The 21065-nt window shown below is 41.7% G+C and overlaps 2 protein-coding genes across 4 annotated transcripts; both read right to left on the reverse strand.

Annotated features, from left to right (window-relative positions):
* Positions 1 to 69: 69 nt before the first annotated feature.
* On the reverse strand, positions 70 to 3741 carry LOC143010025 (uncharacterized). Its single transcript, XM_076162144.1, has 2 exons — positions 3632 to 3741; positions 70 to 3399 (listed from the first exon to the last, which is right to left on the reverse strand). The coding sequence occupies exons 1-2, from the start codon at positions 3739 to 3741 to the stop codon at positions 696 to 698; spliced, it is 2814 nt and encodes a 937-aa protein (XP_076018259.1). The 3' UTR covers positions 70 to 695.
* On the reverse strand, positions 3673 to 18094 carry xirp1 (xin actin binding repeat containing 1). Of its 3 annotated transcripts, XM_076162143.1 has the most exons (8): positions 17798 to 18094; positions 16926 to 17069; positions 16649 to 16703; positions 16311 to 16571; positions 15934 to 16012; positions 12083 to 12237; positions 11850 to 11891; positions 4036 to 11245 (listed from the first exon to the last, which is right to left on the reverse strand). In XM_076162143.1, the coding sequence occupies exons 1-8, from the start codon at positions 17947 to 17949 to the stop codon at positions 4229 to 4231; spliced, it is 7905 nt and encodes a 2634-aa protein (XP_076018258.1). In that variant the 5' UTR covers positions 17950 to 18094; the 3' UTR covers positions 4036 to 4228. The 3 variants fall into 3 exon arrangements, with proteins under 3 accessions (XP_076018257.1, XP_076018258.1, XP_076018256.1); XM_076162142.1 differs by lacking the exons at positions 11850 to 11891; positions 12083 to 12237; positions 15934 to 16012; ... (2 more) ...; positions 16926 to 17069; positions 17798 to 18094 and adding an exon at positions 3673 to 3762 and having other exon boundaries at positions 4203 to 11839; XM_076162141.1 differs by lacking the exons at positions 11850 to 11891; positions 12083 to 12237; positions 15934 to 16012; ... (2 more) ...; positions 16926 to 17069; positions 17798 to 18094 and adding an exon at positions 11354 to 11839 and having other exon boundaries at positions 4037 to 11245.
* Positions 18095 to 21065: the final 2971 nt, after the last annotated feature.

Here is a 21065-nt window from a genome sequence, read left to right on the forward strand (position 1 = left end):
AAAACAAAACCGAAGTACTTAATTACAGTGTTTCTTTTCCACTCATCTAAAATGTCTTCGGAATTCGAATTTATTCATCAGAAGTTACAAACTTTTTCCTCATGGCAGTATTAGAAGAAAATCTTTAAAATGTTGATTATTTTTTCTCAGCAGCACTGTGGAGTTGTCATGTCTTTTCTGTACAGTGTTTGTCATGATTATTTGCGGATATTCATATTCATTTATCAAAGCATTCATATACAGCATTTGCAGTTTGTCATCTAAAAAGCTGCAAAAGTAAACAAAGAAGAACCCTTCATATTTCTTCTGAGACTGTAAACACAAAGCTCAGTGTGTCCGAGGCCTCGGTCATAGTTTACACACCAACATGAAAAGACTCAACGAAAAGAGATCATTTTTACATTTTATTTAATTTTCATGATTCTAATGGGTGTTCTGACTTATTTTGCCATGCTTTCAGAGCCCAACACACATTTCCAGTTGATTTTGGTTGAAAACAGGTTGAAATCTCAGTATTTCAAATTCACATGTGAAATTCCCAAACCTAAGGTCACTTCTCAGTCTTAGTCAGTATATAATGACACAAAAAATCATACATGAAGCTGGTAGACTTGATTAAGGGTCAGAATCTGCATTTGTTAGTGAGTGATGATTATTTAAAAAGTTGAGTTAATTCATGTAAACTCAGACTGCATTTACCCAAACAAGTCATCCATCCAGCTGTTGTCTGTGACACCATTGTTTGCTGCTTGCTCAGTATTGCTTTCTACAGACCCTGAAGGAAAACTTTGTGTTTCTGATGTAAATATTTTGTGATCAAAGGGATCTGTGTGAGCCGATATTGAAGATGAATCTAAAGCCAGGAAGTCAGTCAGTGAATTGGAGACGTCTTGACTGCTTGTTGGTGCTGTGAACACACCTGCACTGCTTGAGATGTCTGTAATTCCAAAGACATCATCAGGGAAAGTAAATGGCTGAATGTCTGCAGACACATGTGTTCCAGCTTGATCAGACACATTAACAGCAGGCGGCTGAGTGAACAGAATGCTGTCTGAGCTGAATATATCAAAGATGGCTTCCTGTTCTGCTGTCTGATTGTTTGTAATGAAAGTGGAAGGACTTGGAGCTTGACTCTCATCTTGATTCACAGGAGCTGGATCAGGAACAATGAGCTGATCTGTCATGCCAAACAGGTCTTGATCTTCATAAGAAATGGTTTGGGTGTCAAGCGCTATAAAACCATCAGCAGAAACATCTTCAGACATAAATAGAGGTTCTTGAGGTTCTTGCTTGAGATGGTTGTTTCTTTCTCCGGACTCTGGTGCTTCAACAAGTTCATTTGGCCTCTGGTCATCGTTATTGGCCTGAACAATCAGCGGGGTTGAAGCCCCATTATCTCCAAAGATGTTGAACCCATCCATCAACTGATTGGTTGAACTGTCAGGCATTTGGTTCAGTGATTGCTCAGTGATGGGAAGTTCTTTGGAGTCTGTTATGCCAGTATCAAAGACACATAGACCCTCAGCCTCACTGCTCTGTACTTTTGATTCACGATTATCAGCTGGAGTTACATCCATTTGTGCTTGAGATGTTAAGATGGTTTCCACAACAGTTAGGCTATGACCTATTTCTGTAGATATACTTATGTCCATATGGTCTACAGACTGTGAGTAGACAGTCTTAGGGCTAGTTTCCTGTTCTAGATGTTGGACTTGAGATGTCTCACTTTCCTTTTGCCTTTCCTCTGTTGCAGGCTTTTGTTCGTCCTTAGGAGTTTTGTCATCGTGATGTTCTTGTGGGATGTCACTTGTTTTGTCCACTTTCTTGGTGTCTTCAGTTTTCTCTGAGGACGACTGAAGCAGCCTTCCTAAGAGTCCACGGGATTTGGTTTCGGCCTTCTTGTCGTCTTTTGGTTCTGCAGTTGTTTTTTCATTGCCGCCTGATATGAACAGCTTTGAAAATGGACTCTTTCCTTTGGACCACGATCCCAGTTTTCCTCTCGTTCTCTCAGGCTGTTTAACAGAATTGTTTTTTGTACCAGCCGTCTTCACAGCAGCACTGTTTTCTTGCTCATTTGCTAATTCCACCTTTTCATACTGACTTTCATTCTTTTCATTGTTCCCCTCCTCTCTGCTCATTTGCTCTGCTGGACTTGGATTTTCTGAATCATGTGGTTTGACTGAGTTTCCTGGATCGACCTCAGTTTTATTGGGCGCCTCTTTTTGTCTCACAAATTCGTGAATTGAAGGCTCAGTTAATTTAAGATTTTCACTCAGTGATTCGTCACCCTGTTCTTCATGTCCATTCAGAATCATGTTACAGTCTTTGTCATCAGTTTGTGAGATCTCATGACCACTCTCCACTTCACCATCATGCAGTGGGTTTGATGTTTGGATTGTTTTTTCATGCCATCCAAATTCAGGTGATTCAGGTGATTCAGGCGTTGCTTCGCTTTCAACCTGCTTGTTCTTGAGCTCAGGTGACAAAAGATTGTCCTGTTTTTCACTGCTCTCTTCTATATTTTGGAATGTATTCCCTTGGCATTGTTCACCTTGATCTTGCTTCTGCCAGTCTTCATTTCCAGCTCCGAAACACAACTGAGAGGACCGGTCATCCTGAGCAACATCCACATCTGGAGCAAACCGCACATATTTCTTTGCTTTACTTGGAGTTGAAGCTTCCTGCCTCTTAGCTGTTGAGTTGTAGTTTGTTATTTTGGTGGATTTCTGTGTGACAGAAAAGCCATTTTCTATGCAGGATGAGGAAATAATTACTTTCGATGAGCGGCTGTCTTGGAAAATAGTTGCTTTGGTTGGAACACTCCCAGATTTTGTTTTCTCTGATGGTAAACTATCAGATAAGTTCATATCTGTGGTCTTAGATCGTCCCTTCACCCTCGACATGAAGGAGCTTGCCAGTCTCTTCACTTTGTCCTCGGTGTCTTTTCCCAGGCTGATCATTAGCTGCTTGCTGTCACTTTGCTGATGCTGTGAAACGCTCACACTAAACATGGTGGCTTTGCCTACGTCAGGTGTATGGTTTTTCTGAGCTGTAGTTGTTGCATATTTCACTCCTGTATTTTTCTTGTCTGGTGGCCAGCTCAGCTTCAGTTTACCTTTAACATCAGCACTGCTGTTTGACCCGGGGTCCCTTGTTTGTTGAGCAGATACACCAGACGAGGTCTCTCCTCTAGAGCCATCAAAGCTCCTTGATTGGCGCTTTGTATTTTTTGCAATCAACTTGGCATCTGGCTCATCCATCCCATTTGTTTTCTGAAGCCATCGATCTTTATGTTGCGCGTGGCCAAATCCCTCATCATAATTTCCTTTTCTCTTAAAAAGCTGTTGGTAGTGCGAAATGCAGTAGAACTCCCCATAAAGAGATGAGTAATTGTGAATGCTGCAATGAAACAAAACAGATTTTGTTATAAATTTGATATTGTTTAATCGTTTATGTTTTTGTTATAGTTATTCATCTGTTGTCAATACTTTAGTCATTCCCGAAAGTTTAGAGTTAGGAAATAATTGCCAATTTAAAAATCATCCCATTTAATTTGATTTATTGATCTTGGTAAGTTGTACTACTAAATGGAATGAATACATCTGAATCAATGGAATGGATGGAACCTTACCTGAGCTTCTTCAAACAGTGTTTACAACAGAAACAGTTGCTGTGCAGGATCAGTTTATTGGCCACCATTTTTTCCATCGGGTAGACGGGAGTCAAACAGGCAGAGCACATTTCCTTGGCAGTTGACAGAAACTATGATAATGAAACATACATTTCATTCAGACTTGTGACTTTGTAAAGGCATGAAGGTCTCAGGAAACGTTTCATATAATAACAGCTCTCTTACATCTTCCCCATATTGGTGATGAAATTATTATTTTTTTATTACTGGTTCTTAGTTTTAATTAAAAATTTAAATATTTGATATTGTAAACAATTAATTGTTTTTCATGGAATTTGATGATTTTAACTTTTTAGGTTGTGAAATAATGCAAGTGAATTCAGAACAGAAATAATTCCCTTAAATTACATTTTATTTGATTATTATACAACAGAATGTGTCAATCTTAATAAAATCATTTAATACTATGTCATTACAGTAAAAAAATCCATAAAACAAACATTAAGTAATTAAAAGCCAACAATGTTTCAATTTCATAGTGTGATGATACAGAAATGTAATTATTAGTTACATAAAAACCAAAGAAAAGTTGTCATTTTAGTGTTTGTCAGTCGGTTTGCTGAATGTTACAAACACAGCTCCCTCTTTTGCATTCGTCAACTTATTATCTGCAAAAGGCCGAGCAGATCTCCGCATCAGTGGCGATGTCATCACTTCATATCTGGATGGACTCCCGACAACCTCAAACAATGCAGATGCGTTGCTGTCAGCCTGCTTGGTGACGACTGTGGAGGTCGTGGAGGAGACGAACATGTTTCCAAAGCGGTCGGTCTCTTCATACGTCTCACTGACGGTCTTTGTGCCAAAGATTCCTGCAGGCACCTCTGGAACGGTTTTCACCTCCAGTACACTGACTTTGCGTTGCGCAGGATCGTGACCGCTGTTTGAGGACTGCTGGCTCTGGCTAATATCGTTGTGGCAATTTTTAGAACGCTGGTCTATTTTGGTCTGGAGTGTGGCATCAGGTGATTTCTGCTGTTGGCTGGGTTTTCTGGCAGCTGAGTGAATGGAGATGAATGATGGGGAGGACTGAGAGCTGCTCTGCCTCATTATTGGTTTATTGTGCACTTGTCTGCCTGCACCTTCTGGTTGTTTTGAGGCACTTGAATATGAACTTGTTTGAGATTGTTTCTCTTTGGCATCTGACTTGGCTTTGGCAGACACTATACTTATTTTCCTGATGTTGTTGACAGCTTGACAGTTTTGTTCATCCTTTAAAGATTCATCAAAAAGCCCTGACAGCCCTGCAATGTCAGTCTCCGATTTCAGATTGGAGACAGAGTACAAAGCCTTTTTAATTGCCTCTTCAATGTCAAGGAGTTTGGCTAAAGTCTGTTCCTTCAGGCTCAGAATGTCCTTGCTCGCCTTCTCCAGATCTTCAAACGCCATCTCCACCGAGGAGATGCTTTCAAGATCATCGTCCTGTGCCTCTACTTCTTTCTCTACTTTAACTTTCTTTTCCTCCATTTTGATTTGCTTAGCACCTCTGCTTGGTGTAACTACCCAAGCAGGCACATTCTCATAAATTGTCTTCAAGGAGCTAACATCTACATTGCTGGTCTCTCCTTCTACCTCCTGCACTTGTGAGAGGAGTTCCTTGAGTTCCTCTCGTTTCCTTAGATTTTCAAAAATCTCCATTGCTGCCCCCACGTTTCCTTTCATGATTTCCTCTTTGTGGACAGAGAGTCTCTGTCGTCTTTCATCCTCTGTCTCCTTCACTTTCTTCTTCCTTAAAACAACTTTATCCTCAACTTTTTGTTGCTTTTCATTAAGGTGACTTTTTCGGATATCAGATGCATTAACTGGAATGTCGGTTGCTGATGTTTGGCTATCATTGTGTCTGTGGGGGTTCTTGGGAATGTTGGGCTCTGCTTTACACGGTTGTGCAGGGGTTTTGTCAGATTGTTGATGTTTGTTCACAGAACCGTTTACTACCTTCACCTTTTTGGACAAAACAGGAACTCTTTTATCCCGATTGTCACTTTCCTTTCTTTCAAAGTTCTGTAGAGCGGCCTGCAAGCTCATATTCATCTCATGTTTACCGTCCTCTGCATAATGCTGAAGACACATCTGAATCTCCTCAGCAGCATTGATTTTCTGTGTCATGTTTCTGTCCATTCCTGTGTTGTTTGTCATTATGTTCTTGTCAGTTTGGTAATCAGCCCTTTTCTCTGTCGATTGTTCTGATTGTTTTGTCTCCTGATTTGATGTTAGTAGACATTTACTAGTTGAACTAATGTGATGAGTATCTTGCACTTTTTTCTGAACACATGGATGGCAAGAACTCTGTACATACTGTTTCTCTTGTATAGTCTGTTTGCTGTGTGCCTTGTTTTCTTGTAGTTTCTCTGTGGCAGGCAGAGGTTTGCGCTGTTTTCCTTTTGGAAGAATCACTGCACGCTTCACACAGTCTACACTGGGATTGGGACCTTCAGCAGCAGACGGCTGTAGAACATTTTGCTCATCTACAATTATTGACTGTGTCCATTGTGGCTTGGGTGGCAAAGCCGGCTTCTGGTCTTGTGGCTTCCCACTACTTTTATGAGGGAGTGGAGGTGCATTTATAATTTCAGAAGTAGACGCTTTAGAGTTTCCATTTGCTACAGGGTTGGGAGTTGAGTTGTTTGTTGCAATGGATGGTTGTCCTTCACTGGTTACTGAAATTGAAGGAGACAGTTTTGCGTCAGATACCTCACCACACTCCTTGTCAATGGTTTTGCTCTGTCCTGAACAACTCCTGCCTGAATTCCTGTATAACATTGCAGCTTTAAAGTCTCCTTTGGATACATTTACACTGGACTTCTCAAGAGACTGCAGTGCCTGTTGCATATTGCCTCTCACAACGTCTTCTTTATCTAAGTACTTCTGTTCTGTTGCTGCACTCTGCAGGGACTTAATTGCTGCCTTCACATCTCCTCTGATCATTTCTTCTGTCTCAGCTTCTGTCATCTGACCATTACACTCAGAGCTTACACACTGTCGCAGTGGTGCGGGTGCACAGTTACTGACTATAACTGCATTTTGTGACTTTTTACTCTCTTGACAAGCCTCAAATATAACATGGCTTTGCTGATCTTTCACTGCATCACTGACCTTTGAAAAAGTCGTGCTTTGATGGCTTCTAGTGGAGGAAGAAGATGATGATGATGAAGAAGACTGCATCACTGCTACAGAACGCTCCTCTTCTGCTGAGACAGTGACGTTGTATATTTTTCCAGGAGTAATGGCCTCACGCTCCACATGCATGCTTTGCTTCTTGGCCATTTCAAGGGACTTTTTAGCTGCTTTCACATCTCCAGATATGATAACTTCTTTCTGTGCTTGGTTTCCTTCTGTCTCAGGACCTTCGCCTGACAAGTCCATGTCATATATCGTTCCAGGTTTTATGATCTCACGCTCTACAGCCATGCTGTGTTGCTTTGCACGTTCCAGTGACTCCATTGTTGCCTTGATGTCACCAGCCACTATTTCCTCTTTTTCCACTGCAGTAGCTTGCTTTACCGCCAGTTGTTGCTTTGCTGTTAAAACATCTCCAGGTATGATTTCTTCCTTTGGAATGCAGTTCTCCACACTGAAAGAGCACTCAGATGAAAATACTTTTTTGGTGTTTTTTACATCACCTGGCAAAACATCAGAAATGGTTTTCTCTACCTGCTCCTTCTGCTGGTAGAGACTTCTCATTGCTTCTTTCACATCACCTTGCACTATTTCAATCTGGTCTTTTTCCAAAACACTGCAATCAACTTCATCTCCTGATTCCTCAGTATGGAGACTTTTCAGGAATTCCAAATTTCCTTTCTCAATGCAACTTTTAAACAAGTTCACATTTCCTTTTTCATTTTCATATACTCTACAGGCTGCAGTCTTTTGTTGTTGTTGACCGTTGGCAGTAGCTAAGAGATTTCCGATTGTTGACTTTACGTCTCCCCTTTCAATAATGTGACTCTCCATTTTGGTTTCAGATTGGCAGATCAGCGAGTAAAAGGACAACTCTGCATGTCCCCCAGCAGACTCTTGCATTATGAGTCCTCTTTTCATGTTTCTACCTTGCACAAGTATTTCATCAATCAACTGGACAATGTTTTGTAGTCTTTGATCATTGTCCAGCTTGGTACCTGATGCTGTCTGGTAGACAGGAAGCTCTACAACAGTGGTGCTCACTTTACCCTTCTCCACCTCTCTCAGCAGAGTAACTTGGGGCTTCAGAGTTGGTTCAAGTAACAGTTGTAACATGATATTTCTGATGTTACCCCCGGTAACCTCCTCGTTCTGGATCTGTACACCCTCTTCGCTTGTAAGCAGATATTTTGCCATGTTAACATTATTACTTTCAGTTGCTTCAATTAGGATTCCGCTTGACTTAATAAACTCCATTTGATGGAAGTAGGACAGAGTGTCAACAACACTGTTGACAATGATTTTGTCCAATGGGGTGGTCTCAAATAGCCAGGTAGTGCACTTCACATCAGCCTTTGGTATCTCATTCTCAACACTTTGCACTGAGGTATCATCGGGCTCTTTAATCTTGTCCAGTGGCTGAGATTCAAACAGCCAAGTGCAGCGCTTCACGTCTCCTTTGTGGTTGTCCTCCCTATGGACAGCATTTACTGTAGTTTGCTCCTGAGGTTCCCCTTTCAGGCTGTCGATGGTTTGATTCTCAAAAAGCCAGGTGGAAGTCCTGACATCACCTTGGTGGACATCAGTGACACTAACCATTCTCCCAAACTTCTTGCATGGCTGCTCGGATTCAAACATCTGTTTATTGAGCTGCACATTACTGCTTCCAAAATCTTCCATGACCTTGACAGAGGGTTCGTCAGGACTTGTAAAGGAATCCATAGGTTGTGTCTCAAATTTCCATCTGGCTGACTTTACATCTCCTTTCTTGACATCTTCCTGTGTGACAGCTCGGATCACATAAACTTCATTTTCTGCCTTGATGGCATCCAGGGGTTTGGTTTCAAACATCCACCTTGCTCCACCTACATCTCCACTTACGACCTCCTCTTTTTTTACTGTAGTGACCTCATGGAACTGCCCCTCTTTGTCTCTGATGGCATACAGAGGCAGAGATTCAAACATCATGGTGCTTGATTTCACATCAACATTGCCCATAGGCTGTTCCTCACAAGTCGACTCCTGGTCATTGGACTGGTCATGGATCTTGTCCAGTGACGAGGTTTCAAACACAAACTTCTTGTTGTGTACATCTCCACTCACAGCCTTACTGATCCTGTGTGTGCTTTTATCCTCTTTGTCCTCATTAATTGTTTTCATGGGACAGTTTTCAAACATCCAAGTGAACTTATTCACTGATCCTTCTTGAATATGTTCATCTTGGTTCTTTTCTTCAGACGTCGTTGTCACCATTTCTGATGCAATTTCATCAAGCGACTGGGATTCAAAAAGCTCTTTGACTCGTGAGACTTCTCCTGACTGAATGTCCACCTGGCTGACGCATCTCACATCTTGTTCAGAATTTGCATTCTTGCTTATCTTGTCTAAGGTTTCTGTCTCAAAAAGATGTTTGACTGTTTTGACACCAACCTCTGACTTGGCAGAGTCCTGTATGGTGCTGCATAAACTCAAATTGTACTCTGCGCTGTCTTTCATGCTGTCTAGAGGCTGTGACTCAAAAAGCCAAGTAATGGACTTGACATCGGTTTTGACATCTGTTTCCTTATCAGTCACTTTTTCAGATTTGTCGTACAAAATGTCCATTGGTTGAGTCTCAAATAACCACTTGCATGTCTTAACATCACCTTTATGATGCTCGTCTGTTACTGAGGGATTCTGTTCTGACTGATTGAACTTAGTGTGGATTCCATCTATTGTCTGGGTTTCGAAAAGCCACTTTGCCATCTTTACGTCACCCATCGTATCCTCCTGTCTAGTGATACCTTGGATTACTTCCACATTGCCTTTTCCCTCAGCAAGCTCATCCAGTGGCTTTGTCTCAAACATCCACTTATAGTTTTGGACCTTCCCTTTGATGCATTCCTCTCGGCTGACTGTTGTGACCTCATGGAGATTTCCAGAACTGTCCTTAATAGCGTATAGTGGAGTCGTCTCAAACAATGATTTGTTCCCCTTCACATTTCCTCCCGCGATATCATTTTCCTTGCCATTCTTCTCACCGCCGTCCTCGTCAGAATGGACAATTTTGTTCAGGGGGATTGTTTCAAAAAGATGTTTGAATCCCTTGACATCACCCCTTTCAATCTCTTGGCGCTTGAAGGAGGCAGTGTCCTTAATGCTGTAATTCTCAAACATTTGTTTTTTACCTTTTACTTCTCCTTGTTCATCAGCAGAAAGGGCGATTTTCTTCAACTGGCCAACTTCATAGCTTTCCTTCAGCGTATCCATGGGTTGAGTTTCAAACAACCACAGAGAAGTTTTAACATTTCCACCAATTACTTCTTCTTTTTCCAAAACCTTTTCTGCTGCGTCTCCTTTCAGTGATGCCAGGGGTTGCATCTCAAACAGCTTCGTCTTGTGCCCTACGTCAGCCACGGTTCCTTCAAACTTGTCCTCTTCCAAGACCTCTTGTATTGTGTCAAATGACTGAGTTTCAAACATCCACTTCTTCTTGTCAACTCCACCTCTGGGCCCTTCTTCAAGTGAAATCCCCCGAATAATTCGCACTCCTGCACTTCCCCTATTTATAAGGTCCAACGGCTGGGTTTCAAACAGCCAACGTGCAGTGTTGACATTGCTGCTGTTGATCTCCTCCCTGCAGATGGATTTGACTGCGTGGATGTTGCCACTCTTATCTCTGATAGCACAGTGAGGGTCTACCTGGAAGAGTCTCACCGTTTTCTGGACGTCTCCCTTCTGCTCTTGGACCTCAGACTTCAATTTCAAGAAGTCACGGTCCTCTATGGAGTTACAGCGCCCCAAGTCACTGAGGGGCTTTGACTCAAAAAGCAGCCGAGTACCTTTCACATCTCCGGGCTTGATGGGTTCTTTCAGCACTGCTTCAACCAGTTCACCTTCTTCTCTTATTGTTTTGTTAAGGGAATCTATGGGCTGGGTCTCAAACAACCACGTTGAAGTTCTGACATCCCCTCTGACAGACATCTGTCTTTTTGCAAATGCCTGTTGCATGGTATCGATGTGCTCAAACATGGAAGATGTGCCTCTGACATCTCCACCTTTACAATCCTCCTCATCCAACAGCTTTCTGGTTTCGTGAGGATCCCCAATATTGTCCAGGGTCCAGTTCTCAAAGATCCACCTCATGGACTGCACTTCAGCTGCGTCTGTGGTCTGAGTGCTTTCCGATTGCACTGCCTTCATGATGTCATCATCCGCAACATCATCAAGACTTGCCCTCAGATCTGGGTGAATGTGTTTAAAGAGCCTCTTCAGCTCACTCTTCTGCCGCTGCTGGTAGAACCCTGAGAAGGTTTCCTTGGGCGGAGGCAGAGGCAGTGTGGAAGGCCCTTCGTAATCGATGGGTCTGGGTGGTATGGGGGGAGGTGGAGGAAGAGGCAGGTCATCTTCATCGTGAAGTGCCGGTGAAACTGTGATTTGCCTTGCTGCATCAGCCATCTTTAAATGAGAAACAGTTGGGATTAATGATGTCAGCGTTCAGTTCTAATAACAGTATTTGTCAATATTACAGACTGACATGCAGCAAGCAAGTAAAGCCATAATTACCTTTGTTTGTTGGCTTGATGTTTTTCACAGAAAACACTCCTCTATCACACTTCTAGAGTTAACAAACCACTTCATGACTGTTAGTAGGCAGACGGTGAATGTAGCAAGGAAAGGAAATATTTGAGTGACCACACAGAAAAGCTTTTATCAGGGCGGTTCAGAGACGTCTTGCTGGTTGCATTCCCATCGGCATTTCAACTTTTACACTGTTCACCACATACTTCAGCTATATGACACCATACAAATGAGGTAAAATGACAGGAAGCTTTGTTTCTGTCAATATAAATCTATAAATCCATCATTTGAAATGTGAAGTGCTTCCCTCATGTCTTGCTGTGGAGGAAGAGTGTATTGACTGTGAATATTAATGTTGCTTTTTGTGCCCCTGGTCAACAAATATAAGTTAATAACATGCAAGAGAAAACAACAGAACTACACAGCACTCACATTATAGCGTCACATTATTTATGGGGCAAAGAAGTCAAATGTGTTGTACCTTGTTGTTTTTAGCCTTCTGTCCTGGAGAACCTTTGAAATCCTATAGAATAAAAAAACAAACTTTAATTCAGATCAAATTTACAACATCAGTAATAGTAATTATATTCCCACAGTACTGCTCAGTATACTTGATCATAAAATGTTGCATAGCTGGCACATAGTGGTCATTCCCTCTTGGAGTCCTTGACCCTCAGTATGTGGGGAAGAATGGAAGGAATTTCAGGCACTCACCGGTTGTGTTGATCCTGCTGTGGACTCGGTTGGTGCTGCTGCTCTTGACAGATAGAGAGCGGATCTGTCTCTCACTGAAGCCAACGCTGGTGTCCTATTTCTGACTTGTGTTATCGAGGTGCCTCCCTTTGTCGGCGATGGAATATTTAGATTATCTGCAAAAGAGCAAAGAAAATCAATCTAATACATGTCGGGGAGGTGTCACTCTTGTTTAACCAGCGAGAGTCTGAAATCTTTTTTTTTGATGAATTTGGCTTTCATTTGGAGCCTAAAGAGTGAAACAATTTGAAAAAAGGTCTTCATAGTTTTCACTTAAAACAAAATTGATGATTGAACACTAAAAATTCTTTTAAGTGGCCAAAATTCAAATGAATGAAAGCTAAATTCAGTGTAAAGTAAAAGTATTAAAGGTTTAAATAAATCTAACCTTCTTTATCAGTTTTCCTTGTATAAGTACTTTAACACACATTTGTATAAATATTTGTGTGTATGTATTTGTAGCAGTGTGAAGAGTTTTGTATTAATAGAGTGGAATCTGCCTTATCACTTTACTGTTCTTGCTCCAACAACTTGTGGAAACAATGTCGCCTGCAGCCTATGTGGCTCCCTGACAGCAAATGTAGCTTTAAATATCTTTGTGTTCTGTTGGGTAAATAAAAATACGTAGTTCACTAAAAGCAAACAACAATGAGGAGGTGACAGAGGTTTTGATCACAGTAAGTGACAAGATCAGCCCACACAGGCTGACCGCTGTCTGGATCCTCAGCTAAAACAACTGCTAGCTCAGCTGGAGTGACACAGAGTGTTTGCACATTGTTTGTTTGAGCTCTGTGCCATCAAACCATCAACACCTGACCACAGGAATGCCACTGCCTGACCCCGTGAAAACTGTGGAAATGATCCCAGCTCGGAGTGTCATTTTAAGGGGACATATTGTATTCCATTATGAAAATTAAATATATATAGAATAATGCAGTTACATTGTGGTGAATAAGTTTTTATTGTTATGAAGACTGGGTTCATGATGGGATTTTAAGGGAATTAAGCGTTGAAGTTATGATTACCAAACTACACACCTGATTTCTATGTTTCACATGTACGTTTCCTTAGGTAAAAATGTCAAATTAGTAAATGTAATTATAAATGTGTTACATATTGATGACAAAAAATACAATCGTCCAATCAACCATCACCAGATCGCTATGGTTTTGTTTCCTTATGGTACACACATAATCGTAAACAAATATTTCAAACAACAGCATAACAGCAGCCAGAACAATACGGTTCCAGAGGTCAACAGCTCAGTGTGAAGCACAGGTCATCCAGCTGTAACTAATGGCCAGATTTGAACACATCTCCCTTTTCGGCCAGTGAATCCAGGACAAAAGGATTCAGCAGTGAGCTGGCGCCTCTCACGAGCCTGGACTTAAAGCATTTTCATAGCTCGGTGAGCAGACAGAATGTGGCAGCCAAGCACCATACAATCCTCACCCTTTACACTGAGAGGTCATCCTCCTTTAGTTGTTATCACTGTACTTTATATACAAAATATTCCAGCTGTCTGTGATTTGTTTGCCTGAATTTCTGAGTGAAGAAGACACCGATTTCTACTGATGTGTCTTTGATCTGGACTGATTCTCCTGGAATGAAGGCGAGCTATTCGTGGCACAGCGATGTGAGGACTTTTGGGCCACTGGCAGCTGTACAAATGATGGCTTGATGCAGATGGTATTTGTTCTTTCTCACCACCTTCAGCTCCGTCAGCTGTTTGCGTTTTTAGCCACATTCACAGACTGTAATGAAAACCAGCATGACAAAAGTGGCCAGTACCTCCCAGGCTGCGGGCCGGACTCCGCAAACAGCACGTCACAAAGACCAACAACATGGTCATTTACTTTGCAGTTCATCGTCCCTTCTGTAATGCTGATAAAAAGACAGATCCTGTCCTGTCCTGATCCTGTTTGCTGTCCTCAGAGTCATGTTGAGAGATGACTGCCACTTCGAACTTAATGAATGCCTGCAGCAAAGCCATGACACTATAACTTGTGGTCTTGTGTTTGTCTGATGACAGCTATACTGTAGAGGCTTGGGTACAGATATATGGCTTCATAATGAAACGTTATATAATATTATCTGTACTTTTATCCTTCTACTTGAAAAGGTTCTTTGTTTCTCAGAGACTAATCAGGAATATACTGGCACAATATAAACAATTTGAATACTGTATTTAAAAAAAAAAAAAACGTCTAGCAGATTAGAATCACTAATGTTCAACACACACCTGTCATGTTAAACACATACAATTACAGCTCATCCACTACAATCTGTTTTCTGTCTATTCAAGTTAAAGTCACTCACTGTCTCTCGGCTGCGTAGTATAAAGTGGCTCTGGGCCCGTGATGTCAGTCTGTCTCTGCTGCTCTCTGACTTCCTCACTGCTTGTCTCTTTCTAGTCCTCTGGCCTCGGTGACAGCTGATTTTTATCAGACCCTCTGCCCCAGTGAGAGACTGTCTATTTTGGGAGGGTGGCTGGCGGCTGCTACTCCACTGAGTCAATCAGCTCTGTTAGTCACTGTGAGATGGGGGCACCCCCCCCCCCCCCACCATTCCACCATTCCCATGGCTATATTGTCACCCACTATAATGGGCACAGGGAGGGACCTATGGCATCTGTGTCAGTAGGTGGTCTCTGGGCAATGCAATGAAAAACTCACAGATTATAAGTAATGGACCTGCTTTGGGAAAATGATACACACTCACCGTTCAATAATTATTCTAACTCTTCTCACAAGTTGTCATCGTGATGTGAAATCATTTTCAATGAGTCCTTTCATCCATGCTAATGAATCCAGCATTATGTGATAGATTTCTAGGTTCTTATATGGACTCCATCAAGGTTCTCTCCTCACTGAACCATCTCACAGACTATAGTTTCATATTGACCTCATCTTTGTGGACTTGAGATCCTCTTGCCTCGCTTGACATCTCTTCCATTCTGACCTAGAACATGAAGGTTTTTCTATGGAGTTGTCGTTTTGAGAGCTTAAAGCAGGTCAAGAACCATTTATGTGTCAGCCTGTGATCTTGAAAATACACATACATACAAGTCATCAAGAGATATGAAGGTACAAGTTCTGCTACTACATCTATGTTTTATTGCATGCTGTCACTGTTGATCTCCATAAAAAGTCATATTTTGAACATATGCAGCTCTTTGTGATGACCTTGCTCCTTGATGAAAATAAGTAAGTACCTCAGGAGGTAACAGGCATTCCCACATTCCTGCCTGTGGCTCAATAACCAAGCACCAGATGCTTCTCAAGGTTAAAGAGCCAACTGTGAACAATATCACTTCCAGGACGCAGAGTCTCAAGGTCTGCGTCACAACTGCCTACATCGACTCCAACACCTATCTTAAGCATGGGTGACAAACACATAGTTATGTATCTATATCCACATCCTGCTCTTTATTTAGCGGCTTCCCTGTCGCTCCCCAAGCCAAAGAGCAGATCAACATGCTTATAAACAACTCTGTTTGGATTTACAAGGCTGATCTTTTAAAACGGTAGATCTAGACAACATTTTTGCTGGGGTAATTATAGAATCAGAACTAAGTGTAAGGCTCAAGCACTGTCAGGTTTCACACCCGTTGATGGATGTGTTTTCCTTCATTCATTAATTTTTGCTTAATCATCATAGAGAACAGTTTGTATGTATTTTGGTGCTTCATTGTGCAATGAGGCACCAAAATACGCTGATGACTTCATGGCTGGGAGGGAACTCTGGTAAGCAGTCATGACCCCTATCAGGTCTCAGTCACTACAAACTTGAAATTCAGGACCACTGCTCACCGTGTGAGCATTTGGACGCTCTGTCGTAACTCCCTGAGAGCCCATTCATGGCCTTCACTCCGTCCACATGGTCGGCTCCCTGTGAGTCAGCAGCATGGAGGGTTATAAGATTGATGTAAAGAGTCAAGATTAGGTTTGACCTCTTATAGACGTCAGACTGAAAGATCGCTCCTACTGAGACCCTAAACACTCACAGCAACATAATGTATCTTAATTATCACTTTAAGCTCTGTAGTGACATGAGACAAAACATTATTGATCTTCTAATTCTAAGTCTTCTCAGGGTTGCTAGGTTACAGTATGAATTAATACTCAACTGAAAGGAGTTTAATCTAGTAATTCTGATGATGGATGAACTAATGAACACACACACTCACCTTATTGGTTAGGTCCCTGCACACATTGTTCAGACTTTTCCTGTCCTGCAGAGGGCGCTCTCTTCCTGTTTCACCACGATCTGCACTGGCATGATGGCACTGAATGGTGGCTCTGGACTCGAACATGGCACACAGGGCTCTGGTGCCAGACGGCTCCTTTTGTGGCAGGAAGTCCATGGAGCGACTCCTGGACAGACCGAAACTCTGCTCATTCCCAGTGAACCTGCTCCTCCATCGGCCGTCCACATGGCTGTCTGACACCTATGAGGTATTGATCAGTCTTTATACATTGATTTGATCGTAATTGCTATTCAATAAGACTTAAAATGGTGCTCTACCTGGAACTTTCGCTCCACATCTTCTGTAAACCAGAGGTCCGTATTGCTTTGGTAACTGTGTGGACACATTTATCAACACATTTATCAACAATGACCCTTTCCAGAAATCCCCAAATGAGCTGTGAAGCTATGAGCAGAATGATTACTAACACTCAAGTATGACTACTGCAGGGTGCGGCCAAAACCTCAAAGGTGCTCATCATCATCATCCTCGTCTTCACTTGTAAGTACATGATAGGTGTAAATTACATTTGTATCAATCGTGCAGAACACTTACTGTTGCACCAGTTGAGAGACAGACTTCCTGTCCCGGTGAGTGGATGCCGGCATCACCCGTGACCTCTCATGACCTACAGACAGACTCTTCAAAGACTGACTCCTCCTCAGGCCGAACGCCTCCATGACGATCCTCTGACAGCAGCTAGAATGAGATAAGAATCATGTGAGAACTCAAAAAACTGGACTGGAATAACTCCTGTTGAACATCCAGAACATTCAGTTTGTCACAGTGATTAACAATTATGGATGCCTGTATTGCTTAAAATCCAAATATTTAATTTTGAATAACAATACTGTGTGATTATAAGGTGCAAAATGATTGAATGAGATCAATCTGAAAACATGAAATGTGAAACTCCAAACACCATCATGTGCAGAAACTGCTTTCTCAAACTGCTCACAGCGGCACATTCTCACAATCGGACTTTAAATGATTCAATCTGGACTTTAATAGTCGGTTTTGGTTTACGATTATATTTGTTCAAGCATACAGCAGGTGATATTTAGTTATTATGTAACTCACATTCTCACACAAAGTCATATGACTCTGTTAATGTTTAGGGAGTCCTGTGCTCAGGCGTCACTGTTGTTTAGCTCAGTGTGACTGCGTGCACATATAATAATATAATGAATTAATGTGCATTGTTACAAAACATGTTATCTGCTGTCATATCCACGATATAAAAGAAAAATGTTATTATTATCTACATTTAGAGCGCAAACCATTTAATTCCATAAACTCACAGTCACAACATTCAGACGCAAATCATTATCAGAGGCTTTAAATCTGCAGTGATCGCTGTGATATCACTGCAGGTAAGATTATGCTGCTCTGTCTGCAAGATTAACTCATAATAATCATGTCCTTACCTGGAGAGAAGACGAGTCACCTGTGTGTGTCCCAGTCCTAATGGTTGACTTGTGGGTAAGGAGCATCTCTCACAAGACACGGCAATTTGTAGTGACCAAAGTCCTTTAACACCCGGTGATTCAAAAGTTCCGGATGTCAGACCTGCTTCCATTTTACTATCGCCTGTTGAAACCCCTTTGATAGATCAATAGAACACACACACGCTTGTTATGTCACCACAAACACATTAACAGCCACATTTGTATTTCTGTTTTGTTATTGTGGGGTTAGAACAACAAAAGACGTTAACACTTCTTCCTGATTTTGAATACTAATGGTAGAGCAAGAGAGAGAGAGAGAGAGAGAGAGAGAGAGAGACAGAGAGAGAGTGAGAGAGAGAGAGAGAGAGAGAGAGAGAGAGAGAGAGAGAGAGAGAGAGAGAGAGAGAGAGAGAGAGAGAGAGAGAGAGAGAGAGAGAGAGAGAGAGAGAGAGAGAGAGAGAGAGAGAGAGAGAGAGGAGAGACCATAGCAGCTGCTGCAGTCAGATGTTGAATACTCTTCATAACTCTCGTGCTGAAACTGAAACCAGCAGCATTTCATCTGCATCTCGCCCACATTCTTGTCATAGTTGTGTTATTAAACCAAGTCACATCCCTCGGAAACACTGACATGTATTCTTTAATGTACTTTACAGACAATAATGTGTTAAGATGCTTCTATTATGGCATCATTTCCTGCCAAAACAGGACAGAAATGCTGACACTGCATTTGAATCTGTGTCATGCTGTTGATGAGTGCAGCTCCTTTGTGCTCATTATGGTTATGTCAGACTGATAGCACATCAGTTTTAGCCTCCATAAAACAATTAAAAGAGGTTTTTTATACAGGTTACATAAGGTGACGGTTATCAGTCTACGACAAGTAAGCACAAATACAGACACGTTTGTAAACTACGATAAAACAAACTAACTTAACTTAACTAAAATTGAGCTAAAAAGAAATATATTGTATTATTATATATATATTGACATATTTTGGCTTGTGAAACATTGTATGACTTATGACTTATGACAAATCAAAATAACACAGCCAGTGAAGTATTCAATCATAAACTCATCACATGTTTCATTAATTAAGAATCAATCGCATTTTTGTCATTATTTCTTTACGACTTTTCCTGCTTTTCTTAAATTGTATTTCATGCCCCAGATTTATTGCTAAAATCTATTTTGTTTTTCGTCCTGTCTAGCGAAGATGCAGCTTTTTACGGGACGATTCAAGCCAAGATGGATCTTTTTATTTCTATAACCACATCGCTCTCGCTGAGTGTGACCCACACTGACCGCTAGTGGACAAAGTGGTGAGATACCGCAGGGTTTCTTCACGATCTTCTAGCAGCCAGAAGATGGCGCCAGAGTAATACCTTTAGACGGTCAACATCTGTGAGGCTCTAAGTGTTGCTCAAACGGATTAACCAAATTGAAGCTTCTCAGGTGTGTGCGGAGCAGGGGGAGATGGTGTGTGTGTGTGTGTGTGTGTGTGTGTGTGTGTGTGTGTGTGTGTGTGTGTGTGTGTGTGTGTGTGTGTGTAATCAATAACAGAAGAAGAGCTTATGTAATTTTTTACATTACACAATTAGTTTTATTGTTTTTTGATTCTTTTTCTTTTTCTTTTTTCTTAACATATATGATTGTTGTGATTAATTGATGGATTGATGGATTGATTGATTGATTGATTGATTAAATGTGTATCTACATTATCGGTATAACACAAGAACACATTTTTTGAGTAACAATAGAGTCATAGATCAGTAACGAAAAACAGGCACATCGTTGGCCTTTGCTGCATGTGTTTTGTCAGCTGCACTGGAAGAGCAGAAAGGCATGAAGTGAGTGAATAAGGGAGGAGGGAGGAGGGGGGCTCACCCACACACAACACTCAGTACTGGCCTGAACAGCTGAGAACAGAGCAGGTCTCCTTCCTGCTGCTGCTAACGCTCACATGGAGCCACATGTGACAGGCAGCACCAACCGCACAATACACTGTGCTGGAACTCACAGGAGGAGCTCCCAGTGCACAGCCTGCAGCCAGAGTCTGTCAGAGGCAGGATGAGAGGAGAAGGAGCACACACTCAGTACACACACACACACAAAGGCAGGACCCAGAATGCATAATAAACCAGCTGCACACAAACATGCAACAGAGACATAAAGAGAATACAATTGTGCCTTCGCTCAGTGATATGAGTAATTTGTGAGCATTCATGAAAAATGCCTTTCAGGTCCACATTGCTTCACACAGGCCAGCAGTTTGGAGGAGGAAAAAAAAGTGCATAGCGGCGCTGTGGTCGATGTTGACAAGAGGCTCATTGTTGAAGGGGGGGAATGTCAAACCCGATCATACAGCTGCTTGCTGTTACAGCTCACACTGCTCACAAACACTGACAGATAAGATCACTTCTGTTGAAAAGTCTGGTTGTGTAACCTCGTTTCCATGGGGGCTGCCGCTTGACTTCCAAAACTAAACTTACCAAAAAAAGATCATGCACATCATGTTGAAGGAGGATTGAGTGCCTTAATATCAAATATAAATGCAATGGATCAAATGAAAAGCTTGATTATGAGTATTATAAATAACTAGCTGACATTTGTAGGTCAAGATTGAACTCAGTTCTTTGTGCTTTACTGGTTATTAATCCCCATTTGCAAATATGTATTTATCTTATCGTAACTATTAGGAGCAGAACCTGTTGGGTCAAGGGTCAAGGGCAGGAGCATTGACCTAATACATGTTTTGATATGGGGGAGACCAGTGTACCTGGACAGAACACACACAGACACATGGTGAACTTGCAAACTCGACACAGAAAGGATTAAGGTCAGCATGCTACAAACACTTTCAATCCAACACTGCTGCTCAAATGTCACCATTATATACACTGTGTCCACTAGGTTCAGGTGTAAAGCCCATAACATAAGCCGTCCCTAGTTGGCTTGAGAATATCTTTTCAAAGGACATAATTACCTGGTGATATTATCCTTTCATGCAAAGACACAGGATCTTCAAGACATCACAGACTTTACTGGAGCTGTTTTGATGTATTTTAGATAAAGATAAAGCGTACAAACCAGCAGCACCACTCCCAACACAGCAGGGCTGACTGGAGGCCTCCACTGACACTGAGAGGCTGTGTGCTGAGGCGCCAGGGCCACTGCAGGAGTCACTTTGTTTACTGTCTACCCTACAGTAAGCCTTACTACTACTACTACTAATGATAATACCAATTTA

This window comes from Genypterus blacodes, unplaced genomic scaffold (assembly GCF_046128005.1).
Source record: "Genypterus blacodes isolate CSIRO-AG114 ecotype Tasmania unplaced genomic scaffold, CSIRO-AGI_Gbla_v1 ptg000120l_1, whole genome shotgun sequence".
In the NCBI taxonomy this organism is placed as follows: domain Eukaryota; kingdom Metazoa; phylum Chordata; class Actinopteri; order Ophidiiformes; family Ophidiidae; genus Genypterus; species Genypterus blacodes.